General features: G+C 51.0%; 1 protein-coding gene across 4 annotated transcripts in view; it reads left to right on the top strand.

Annotated features, from left to right (window-relative positions):
• IGDCC4 (immunoglobulin superfamily DCC subclass member 4) overlaps positions 1-12,232 on the top strand; it is a 39,434-nt gene that overhangs the window by 4,355 nt on the left and 22,847 nt on the right. For all 4 annotated transcript variants that reach the window (XM_070377293.1, XM_070377294.1, XM_070377292.1 and 1 more), the window contains exons 2-3: positions 6,078-6,428; positions 7,060-7,201. In XM_070377293.1, the coding sequence (XP_070233394.1) occupies positions 6,078-6,428; positions 7,060-7,201 (493 nt within the window). The remainder of the gene's footprint in view (positions 1-6,077; positions 6,429-7,059; positions 7,202-12,232) is intronic.

Below are 12,232 nucleotides of genomic sequence, written 5' to 3'. Positions count from 1 at the left end.
AAGAGAAAGAGTGGCTCTGATGGGGGAAGACCCCAGCCCCAGCCTGGTCAGGGATGGGGGATGGCAGCTGCAGGGAGAGAAGAAAACCAGAGAGGATGATCTGGGCCTGACATGCAAAGAAATGGAATCCTCGTGCTTGGGGCTGGCTGGGCTGCCAGCTACTACTGCCTCACTGCTGAGGCATTGTCTGGATTTGAGGGGCTGTGGGGTCCCTGGGGTTGAGAAGCAGAGGCTCAGGAAGCCGTCTCTCAGGTGCAAACCTGAACACACAAGCTGGTGCAGAGTCAAGACTTCCAGATGGCTTCATAAGGGGCTCACTTACCTTGCACATAGCTTGGAGCTCTGGCAAATGAATGGAGCATAAGAGAGACAAAGGTGGGCACACAAGGAAGGTATTTTTAATCGGACCTTCCATATAGCAGCAGAGGTGAGGTAATGAGCTCCCCAGTCCTGGTAATGTTTAAGTACAGAATTTCTTTGAATGTGAGTTTGCTGTTTTGTCTCTGGGCTTTTTTTTTTTTTTTGGCTGCGCTGGACAGCTTGCACGATCTTAAGTCCTTAGTTCCTTGATCAGGGGTGAAACTCGCCCACGGCAGTGAACGCACAGAGTCCTAACCAGGGAATTCCTAACAGGGAATTCCCTGCCTTGGTGCATTTTCAGCATTTTGCTGGATATCTCATAGGAGGCACATACTATGCTAGGCATTTTCCCACATGTATTATTCACATCATCCCCAGCCCTGAAGGGAGTTCCTATAATTTTTCCAGATAAGGAAATGGATGTTTGGAAAAGCACAAGGGGCTCTGTGTCTTGTCCTCTTGCGTGTCTCTCCGCCTGTCCTCTCATCTGTTCAAGGACTATTTACTGAGCACCTGCTGTGTGCCAGACAGTGTTTTAGGTCCTAGGGAACGCTGACCAGGACGATAATCTCAAACTTGTTGCCTTGCTGGGGAGATAGGCAAGTCAGAAATCTGCCACGCTAACTGCAATGGCTCAGGTACCCAGGGTCCTATGGGGCAGAAAAAGGAGCGCCGTCGAAGTCAGACCCCAGGATGGCACAGCTACTGAGGAAGATGGAGCAGCAGTGCTTTCCGAGAACAGGAAGTGGTTTGGTCTGGTGGGGGCTCCGCGTGACAGGAAGCAGGAGGTAGGCCAGTCAAGCTGAGCGTGGCTTTGCTGTCAAGTCTGCTGGGGCCGAGCCTGACTCCACAGGATCACACATGAAGGGAATGCTGTCTTCCTCGCATCCCAGGCAACAGTCCCAAGCTCTCCTTCCAGCTGTTGTGGGAGGGGCTTAGCTGTTGTGGGAGGGGCTTAGCGTGTGGTATGGGAGGTGGCCAAGGTGGGGAGTGGGGAAGGAGGTTTCTGGAAGAAGATGACTTGTGTCTCCTGGGAAAGAGAGTGGTGTCGGTGTCATGGAGAATTGCCCTTGTAGACTGAAAACAAGTTATAAATCTGTTGGGCCCTGAAATTCAAAAATGACAAGGCATTGATGTTTGTGGCAAGTTCTTGCCTTAACAAAGGCAGCATCTCAGCTTTGTCCCCCTTCTTCCCCACTCCCCCATCCTCTTTTCTGAAAGTTCACTGAGGAACGGAACCCTGGCTTATGCCAGGCCCCCACAAATCCTGCAGAACAGCACTGAGCTGGCCCCAGGGCTCAGCAGCGAATCTCCTTTCTGTCTGGGTCCTAATTGGCCTCATAAAATCTAATTTATCCTGCAAGTGGGTAAAATAATGCCAGAAAAAGGAGACTGAGAGATGGTCCTGGGGCTCCTGAGCATAGAAGCTCTGTATCTCCAGCAGGGTCCCCCCCTCCCCACCCAGGAGAGTGAGGAGAAGGGCTTGTGGGGGAGGGAGAACCCCTTGAGCAGAAAGCTGGCCACAGCGTGTCCGCTTTGTCCGCCCTGGCCTGAGAGGGAGGGCTGAGAAGTGCTCATGGGAGGGGCTGGGGGTGGTGGGAAAGGGGGCCATGAAACCACTGGGCAAACACTGCCCACTCTCCGGAGCATCACTTTATGCAAAAAGATTTGGTGGTGTAGGAGCCACATGTACATGAAAGCCAACACTGCTGTGTAGCAGAATAGGATGCAAAATGGGCCAGAGGTTTCAAAATAAAAGCATTTCAGGTGGTCAGTAAGCCTCCTGAGTCTGATCTCCTCTACTGCTGGGAGAATTTTGGTGAAAACGAGAACTGTGGCAGCTCTTCATTTTAAAACTAGGGAAATGGAACCTGAAAGGAGGAAAACGGACCAAGGTCATACAACACACGATGCGCCTAGGACTCTGACTCTAGGCCAAGGCTGGTCCCACCACATCCCATGGTCTGTCTTAGGCAAGAGGAAGGATGGGTAGGGGACCTCTGAGTGGCTCCATTCTGTGAGACCCAGGAAAAACCTTCCTTGGAGGGGAACAGGGGCAACTTCATGGAAGGATGTGGCAGCTGAGCTGAGCGCCTAAGGATCCACATGTCCTGGGCACAGAAGTTGGGCTGGGCCCTGAGGCAGAGAGAACCTCCTCTTATTCGGGAGCAGCTCTCTCCTTGATGCTGGGTTCACCCCTGGGATATCCAAGAAGGACAATTTCCCCAGACTATCTCCCAGAGAGGCGAGCCCCTCCCCTGTTGGGCCTCAGTTGGGCTCCTCCCCATCTATAAAATGAGCAGTCTCAGGCTCTGCACATATTTTCATTAACGTGAGCTGATCTGGACTCCTGGCACAGCCCTGTACCCCCCGGGACCCCGAGTTCTCCCCACATCTACATCCCTGTTGGTTTCCACTGCCGCCTGGTCTTGCTGGGTGCTGAGCTCCTCTGAGGTGGGGCAGCCAGACATCTGCTGATCCATGAATATTCAGAAAGGAATTGGAGCCTTCTCTGGGCTCCCCAGCCAGCCACGGCCCCTCTGGCCGCCATCCTGCCTGTCCGAGCCCAGGCTGCTGACAGACCCAGCAGCTGCTCGGGGCCCCAACTGTTCACATTGTTTGTTCACCACGGCGGGGGATTTTCCAAGCCTCCGACATGCTTTGGGGGGCAGGGAGGCTGCCAGAGGGCTCAGGGATTCGAGTCATGTGGGGCTTTTCTTCCCTGAAACTCAAACCGACTGCTCAGTGGCGGCTGGAATGGGGCATTTGGAAGCCGCTGGGCTGACAGCCCAGGCTGGCCTTGCCCCGACCGCGTTTGCATCCGAATCTAGGGCCGCAGATAGACAAGGGACTGGATGTTGAGAATAGTGATTTGCATTTGTACATCCCTTTCCAGTTTATGAAGTCAAAGTATTAGTCGTTCAGCCGTGTCCAACTCTTTGCAACCCCATGGACTGTTGCCCACCAGGCTCCTCTGTCCCTGGGATTCTCCAGGCAAGAATACTGGAGTGGGCTGCCATTCCCTTCTCCAGGGGATCTTCCCAACCCAGGGATCGAACCCGGGTTTCCTGCACTGCAGGCAGATTCTTTATCATCTGAGCCACCAGTGAGATCTCCAGTTTATGAAGTGCCTCTAAAGAATGAGTTCCCATTCCTTGATTGATGCCTGTTAAGCTTTGAACTGGAGCCCTGCCCTCCATCATCTGGTGTAATCCTCACAGGCTCCATAGTATCACCTTCATTTTACAGATGTGGAAACCGAGGCCCAGAGAGGTGAAGTGGCTTGTCACATAGCTGGTAGATGGAACAGCATGATTGGAAGCTTGATCTTCTGCCCTGGGATCAGGTGCTCTTCGTGGCTTCCTTCCCCAGTTTGGCTGGAAGCCAGGTGAGGGCAAGTGCTGCCTTCTCCTGGCTGCACCCTCTAGTACTGCTGAAACCAGCTGTGTCGTTGAAGGTGCCTGCAGAGCCTTTAAGAAAGGCAGAGAGGCCCGTTCAGACCCCCTCTGTCTGTCTGTCTTCCCACAGCGGTGTCCTGGCTTCTGCACTGGCCTCTGTATCTCAACTTGTCAGGACTTCTCCCCTCCGTCTTGATCCTAAAGTGTTGGCAAATATGTGTGTAGGTGTAGCAGAGATTCGGGTGCACATGTTTAGATGTGGAAGGTATCTATAGTTTTTTGTGTGTATCTAGATGATACAGGCTTCCCAGATGGCTCAATGGGTAAAGAACCCGCCTACAATGCAGGAGATGCAGAAGGCACAGGTTCGATCCCTGGGTTGAGAAGATGCCCTGGAGGACGTCTTGAAAACCCGCTCCAGTATTGTCTGAAAAATCCCACGGACAGAGGAGCCTGCTGGGCTACAGTCCATGGGGTTGCAAAGAGTCGGACATGACTGAAGTGACTGAGCACTGCACAGCTAGATGATACTCTAAATCAGTTTAGGAATAGGTGTGTCCAGTTCACTGGACAATCCTGCCGTCAGAGAATCTCAGACATCACCTGCTGTGTTTGAGTAAACAAGAGCAGGGCGGGGGTGGGGGCAAGAAAGTCCCAAGGCCACACAGCTAGACTGTGACAGGTCCAGGTCCAGAACTGAGGGTTGCCTGAGTCCCCCACCGCTGTGCTTTCCGCATGCCCCTGACGGGACGCTGTCAGCCCTGGCCTGCCTGGTAATGAGTATGGGCCATTGTCTTCACCTCTGTCCCTGACTCACTCTCAGACACACCATGGTGCCTTTAAGCAAGGTGTCAGGCCAGAGGATAGAAGGGGGCCTTCAGCCTTGGAGCGTCTATGGGACAAGGAGGCAGCAGGCCAACCTTGTGGGAGATTGAACGGGAAGAACACACCATTTCCCTGTGAATAATGGTTACTGGCCTGGCTGAGATGTTGCTTAAAATGATAAACATTGTCATTTGGGTGTTTTGCCTTGACCCTGGGATGGCATTCCCTGCCTCTGTTGTCCTCCTGCTTCACCTCCTGCTCCCTTCCTCTGCTGTCCACCTTTGTGGCCAGGGTGGTGTTGGAACTGCGGGCTCTTCTGGGGCATCTGCAGAGGGTTGGAGGCCTGGGTTCTGTGCTGGCTCATTGTGCGGCTCTGGAGGAATCAGCTGCAGGGAGGAGAGCTTAACTCTTGCAGTCGCTGCAGCAGAAGTGAGTTGGACAATCATGGTTGAGACGATCTGCAGGATTCCAGGAGAGGGAATGACATTACTGAGCCAGGTCAGCCACTGTGCCGCTCTCCCTTAGCACACAGCATCTCACTGACCACTCATGGCAGCCTTTTGAAGAACAAATGACTAAGTCTTTTTAAATTGAGAGGCAATTCACAAGCCACAAAATTCACCATTTAAAGGCTACAAATCAGTGGGTTAAGTTTATTCACGAGGTTGTGCAACCATCACCACTATCTAATTCTAGAAACATTTTCAGCACCCAAAAAAGAAACCTTAGATCCCTTAGCCATCTCTCTTCATTCTTCCCTCTCCCCAGTCCCTGGCAACCATGAATTTATGGTCTTGTCTCTATGGATGTGCCTATTCTGGACATTTCATAGAAATGAGATCACATTATACAATATGTGGCGTTTCATAACTGGCTTCTTTCCCTTTGCATAAAGTTTTCAAGGTTTATTCCCTCTGAGGCAAATGTCAGTACTTCATTTCTTTTGATAGCTGAGTAATATATTTATCCATTCATCAAGTGATTGGGTTTCCCAGGTGGTGCTAGAGGTAAAGAATCTGCCTGCCAGTGCAGGAGGCATGAGACTCAGGTTTGATCCCTGGGTTGGGAAGATCCCCCTAGAGGAGGGCATGGCAACCCATCCCAGTTTTCTTGCCTGGAGAATCCCCATGGACAGAGGAGCCTGGTGCACCATAGGGTCACACAGAGTTGAACACGACTGAAGCGACTTAGCACGCACGCACGCACAGGTGATTGGGCATTTGAGTTGCTTTCACATTTTGCTAAGAACTGTGTTATTTTGTGGATGAGGAAGTTGAGTGGGGCTGAGGGGTGGGCACGATGGGCATGAAGCGCAGCCGTTGACCCAAGATCACAGTTAGTCAGAGGTAGAGCTGGGATCCAGACACAGGTTTCCTCATGAGCCCTCTTTCTCCGAGGCTTGTCCCCAACCCTGGTGCAAGTGGCTCAGGAGCTGGAGGCTGTGGGGTGTAGGAGGACACACTCTGATGGCCCTGGTGTCCCTCCTCTACGCAGGGGAGCAGCCATTGCCCCAGGAGACGACCGTGTCGCTGAGCTGTGGAGCAGGGCCGCTGCAAGTAATCCTGGGCCCAGAACAAGCCCTGGTGCTGGACTGCAGTCTGGGGGTGGCTGCCACCGGACCCCCCACCAGCGTCACGTGGAGCAAGGATGGAGGCGCCCTCCCTGAGCACAAGCACCTTCGCCTGCTACCCAATGGCTCCCTATGGCTGTCCCAGCTGCCAACAGTAGATGGCACTGACGAGGCAGACCCTGGGGCTTCAGAGGTCATTGAAGGCAGCTATTCCTGCCTGGCCCATGGCCCCCTTGGGGTGATGGCCAGCCAGGCTGCAGTGGTCAAGCTCGCCAGTAAGTGCTACATCTGGGGCTGAGCTGAGATCCGCACGACGTGGGGTGTGGGAACTGGGATCCGCCGTTAGTTACTTGCACAAAGGCTTGTCCCTGAGCCACCCCCCTTTCCCTGCCTCTTGTCCTGCCCAGTGGGTCCCTTCCTGCTACTATCTGTCTCACCGTTCAATAGTCTCACATCTTCCCCACTCTTCTGCTGCTCCTCTTTTTCCTTCCCTGTGACTTCGAGAGTCTAGACCTGTGCTTTCCTCCAGGAAGCCCACCAGAGAGACTTGAGTGTCAGGAGCACAGCGGTGCTCCCCACGCCCATAGTGTGTGGCGCTGAGCTGCATCGTCCAGCCACCCCTTGGGGGGGCTCTTAGGAGGCACAGATCACCATGACATAATTTTGAGGCCAGAGGAGACACTGTAGTCTGACATGAGTAAGGCAGGGGGACTCATCTGACCAGTCATCACCACTTACCCTCTGCCTGCCTGTCTGCGTCGGGTTGAATTTTCTCTGCGCGTGTTTCTGTCGCCCGGTGTCCCTCCGTGTCCGTGTGCACGTGTGTTTCACCATCCGTGCTCACTGTGGCCTCCTTTCTCGTGTCCCTCTCCTGTCGCTATATTTTCTCACTGTCCTCATCCCCAGCCCTTGCAGGCTTCTCCCTGCACCCAGAATCTCAGACTGTGGAGGAGAACGGGACCGCTCGCTTTCAGTGCCAAATCGAAGGACTGCCAACACCTGTCATTACTTGGGAGAAGGACCAGGTGACAGTGCCTGAGGAGCCTCGGTGAGTGTCCTATAATGGAGTGGGGAGTGGTTCCCAGAGGGCAGATAGGTTGGGCTCTGGGACGTTCTTGGAAACTGGGATCCTTAGAGTCAAGGTGGCTCCATTTGCCCAAACTGACTTAGGAGCCAACCACTACCAGATGCTCAGCTCATTTCTAGTCCCAAAGAGAAATTGGGCCAGAGGTTTTTGCTCCCTAGGAGAAAAGCCACCTACCAAGCTATGGGGCTTGGGTTAAGAGCAGTGATCTAGTACTTCAGAGTATATGTAGCCCAACCACTTGTTTTATCGAGGAGGAGACCAAGGGCCAGAGAGGAGCTGTGTTTTATCCAAGGCCACACAGTGAGGCATTGGCTGGATGTTTGTAGTTTGCTCAGGGCCAGGAGGCTGCTGGGAGGCTTTCTCTTTGCAGGTTCCTCTGAAATTTCTACCCTAGATACATAACTTCTCTTCTTCCCTCAGTTCCATCCAGTGGGGTGCAGCATTTGATAACTGGGTTGTGGAGAGCTTTTCTGTTTCACCCTCCTTTCTCCCCATAAAGGCAATGGAGCAATCCCAGGGAATGGTTTCTAGGGCAGAGGAGAAGCAGAGGCTAGACCCAGGACCTGATCACTCCTGTGGCTTCCTGGGAGAGCCCAAACGTACACAGAGCATGTCCAGAAGGCATGAGGCTCATTTGCATCCCTGGTCTTGGAATTGGTCTCGTGACTTGGCCGCCACCCCATAGATTCTTTTTTAATTGATGCGCTGGGTCTTGTTGCTGCACGTGGGCTTTCTCTATTTGAGATGAGCCAGGGCTGCTGTCTGGTTGCCGCACGTGGGTTTCTTATTTCGGTGGCTTCTTTTGTGGCTGAGAGCACAGGCTCTTTAGCACTCTGGTTACAGCAGCTGCGGCTCCCAGGCTCAGGAGCTGCAGTACATGAGCTTAGTTGCTCTGAGGCACGTGGAATCTTCCTGGACCAGGGATCAAACCTGTATCCCCTGCATTGGCAGGCGGATTCTTAACCACTGTGCCACCAGGGAAGTCCCACCCCGCGGATTCTTACATTTTGAAAAGGTTTCTCCAAAAGCCTTTCCCAGCCACCCTGCCCTCCTTTCCGTGCATCTCTCTGGCTGTAGTTACCAGCCCACTCCCTCCTCTCCCAGTTGAGGTGAGATTCCTCAGGCTCAGAAATACTGGTTTCCAGATCTCTCTGCCCTGGAACTAACCTGTCTTTAGAGTATTGAGTTGGCCCAGCTCCTCTGACTTTTGTCCATGTCTTGGTAGGGGTGAAAGTGTGAGAGAAACTTCTAGATAGAAAAGCCACAGGCCACATCTCTGCAACAGTTGGAAGGGAGGAAGAAGGGTGAGAAGCCAAGATGTAAGTGATCCTGTGATTCTGGTGATCAGTGAGCCCCAGTGGTCCAATGGGTTGGACTAGATCGTGGTTTCCAAAGTGAGGTTTTTTTTAGAATATTAGTCCCTAAAGATGATTCTTGGAAAAAAATTTTTTTTCCATGGTCAAATAAGACCAGGAAAGTGCCTATAAATCTCCCTCTTGGAGTTGACAAGTCCCCTGAGCAGCCCTGTGCTGAGAACCTGTTCAACTTGTTTAACCACCTCTTAGAGTCATTTGCTCCATAGTGTCAGTCGCTCAGCTGTGTCCGACTCTTTGCGAATCCATGGACTGTAGCCCGCCAGGTTCCTCTGTCCATGGGATTCTCTAGGCAAGAATACAGAAGTGGGTTGCCATGCCCTTCTACTATCCCCAGAATGAGCATTCTAGGGCGGGGCCTTGGGATTGCCAACCCAGTTTCCCAGCACCGGCATGTTAAGTTCTGTGCCTCCGCGCGTGTGGCGCCCCTCACTGCTGGGGGTGGACGCTTCCAGGGAGTTGCTGGGTGAGGGTCAAGTGCGAGGTGGGAGAGAGCAGAAAACTCTCCCTGCGTTAAAAGTCACAAGAGGCCCTGCTTAGTGCGAGCGGTGTGTTCTCACTTAATCCCTCCCGTCATCCTGCAAGCTAAGGGTTTCTTATTTTTCACATTTTCCTCTATTTACTTTGTTTATATTCCTATTGGATCTATTTTTCAAATTTGTATAAACAGAGAAGAAGAAACAAAAATGACTCATCTTCTTGCCACATGGGAAGCCTAGTTTTGATGTCTACCTTCAGGACTTTTCCCCTGTATGTTTATAAATATTAAACTTTTTGGGATGATATATGCTGGGTATTTCTATTCAGTCTTTTTTATAGAAAACAAAAATGGGATTATATTGCAATTCCTGCTTTTTTTTTTTTTTTTTTTCACTTCATGCATACAGAACCCCCTTCCAGGTCTGTCTGTGTGGCTGTGGCAGATGCTTTTCTCTGAACTGTGAAACGAGGGAACTGAGGATCAGAGACACTAGTCACTTGCCTCAAGTCACACAGCTGCTGCCGAGAGTATCTGGCGTTGGAGCCCTGGGGTGGATGATTTGGTGGTTGGGGTGGGGAAACCGCAGGGTCTGAAGCAGCTCCTGTTGTAGGTGGGCTTAGAGATGGATCCAGTTATGCTCAGAGGAGAGGTTACTTCCTCAGTGTTTCTCCACAAATAGAGGAGTTCCCGCACCTCCCAGCATCTAGTTAGGCCTCTCCCAGGAGGCTGGAGCTGTCAGTTCCTGGACTCTGGAAGTGTTTGCCCCCAAGTCCTCTGAAAATTGATCCTCATCTATAAATAAGCCAGGCTCATATGTCCCAGCACATTGTGTGTGGGGTGGGGGATAAAGAAATACCTAAAACAGCAACTTGATTATGCCCAAGGTATGTATTTTTACACATGCCCGGATAGAGTTCATGTACAAATATGCTATTCATAAACTCGACTCAGAGGTTTGAAGGAGACCATATGCCCAGGTGTAGGCTGTGCACATGTGCAGTTAATAAGCACACGCCGTCAGGGTCTGTATGCATATTTTGGGCACTGACGGCAAAGTCTAGACCCTAAGGCAATTGCCTGATACTTACACTAATTTCTAATGAGAGGGGATCATTTTTCTTCCACAGGAACCAATAATCACCAAGAGCAACGTTTCCCAAATCACAGGCATTCACAAACTCCTGTCATAATCTTGGCCACCCCTAAGACATTTATATAATCACTCACTTTATACATTTCTTCAAATCAACTCTCTCTTTTGTAACTTTTGTGTCTGCGTGCTAAGTCGCTTCAGTCGTGTCCGACTCTTTGCGACCCTATGGACTGTAGCCTGCCAGGCTCACCTGTCCATGGGATTCTCCAGGCAAGAATACTGGAGTGGGTTGCTATTTCCTTCTCTAGGGGATTTCCCGACCCAGGGATCGAACCCAGGTCTCTCACATTACAGGCGGATTCTTTACCGCTGAGCCACCGGGGAAGTCTGCTTTGTCACTTTGGTGGTGGTGGTGGTTTAGTCGCTAAGTTGTGTCTGACTCTTGCGACCCCATGGACCCCATGGAGCCTGCCAGGCTCCTCTGTCCATAGGATTCACCAGGTAAGAATACTGGAGTGGGTTGCCATTTCCTTCTCCAGAGGATCTTCCCGTACTCACACTTTAAAATGAATGGATTTAATTCCTGCAGGATCCCTGGTCCAGTCCTCTGCCCTGCCCATCTCCCAGGGTCCATCTTGTGTCAGCCTCATGTGACCCTCGGCTCGTGTCCCTTTTCCTGGGGTGGATCTCTGAATCCGCCCCAAGGTGGGGCACCTTGGCCCTCAGGACATTCAGAGCAGCTCTGCCATTTCTTCTCTGCTCTTGAATCCCGGGGTTCAAGTGTCCTTTTGCAGGTACAGGAAGCAGGCTCAGGCTTGGGAAGAGAATGGTTCCTCCCTTTTAGATAGAAGTTGCTTTCATTCTATAAGTAGCTATTTTATTTGAAGTCATTTTAAAACGATAAAATATACTAACTTAAAGAAGAAAAAGTCACCTACAAACTGACCACAGATAGCTATTACCACGATCTTATGTGGGCTTATAACACATTAACAGGGTCAGGGGTGTGAAATACATAGGAATTTATGAAGCCCATTTTTCAAAGGAGAAACCTGAGGCCTGGACATTGGATGTCACTTGCTAAAAATCACATTTATTGGAATCAATTCTCCTCACTATGCCACAGCTGCTTTTATTCCAGAGCCAGGAGTTACAAAACAAAGTGTACAAGGGCACGTGCATTTTTCCATTTAAGTTTTATATTCCCAAACTAATAAATGTTCACTGTAACCAAGAAATTTAAAAGCAGAACAAAGAAGAGCGCCCCCACCAGTAATCCCCCTTGCTGAGAAAACCTCCACGACTGACATGAGCTTTACCACCCTTGACTTTTTCTGGGCACATCCTAGCATATCGTTTATCTATTTTCCAAAAATAGCATTGCTTCGCAAACAGTGCTTTGTGATTTTTCCCCCCCACTAACCAATGTGTCTTGGACATCCTTCCAAGGACAGAGCTTTTGAAACCACATTTTTAACAAAGCAGCAAAGATATTAAATGAACATTAAAAGTGGTGCCATCTCACTTCTTTGGCTGTAGCAAACTCAGCAACAGCACCACACCCAAGGAAAGGCATCCATTCCTTTGTTCGTTCATTCAACACACATAATTTAGGCAATATTACTTGTCAAAGGAGGTATTAGCTCTTGGATTGTTGTTTTTGTTGTTTAGTTGCTAAGTCGTGTTTTTTGCAACCCCACGGACTGTAGCCCTCCAGGCTCCTCTGTCTATGGGGTTTCCCAGGCAAGAATCCTGGACTGGGTTGCCATTTCCTTCTCCTGGGGATATTCCCGACCCAGAGGCCAAATCCATGTCTTCTGCATTGGCGGGTGCATTCTTTATCACTGAGCCACCAGGGAAACTCTTGGATACCTGGAGCAACATTTCCCTGGAAAGACAGGGAACCTTTGGGGTCAGGAAGTGCAGCCAGCTCTTGAGACTGAGGAAGGAGGAAAGGTCTTAGAGAATATAAGGTGGAGGAGACCAGGATGGGGGTGGGGGCCTTGTTTCCGAGATGGGTCCTTGTCTTTCCCATCAAATTCGTG

Source organism: Bos mutus, chromosome 10 (assembly GCF_027580195.1).
Source record: "Bos mutus isolate GX-2022 chromosome 10, NWIPB_WYAK_1.1, whole genome shotgun sequence".
NCBI classification, from domain to species: Eukaryota; Metazoa; Chordata; class Mammalia; order Artiodactyla; family Bovidae; genus Bos; species Bos mutus.
This window is presented reverse-complemented; position numbering and strand designations above follow the sequence as displayed.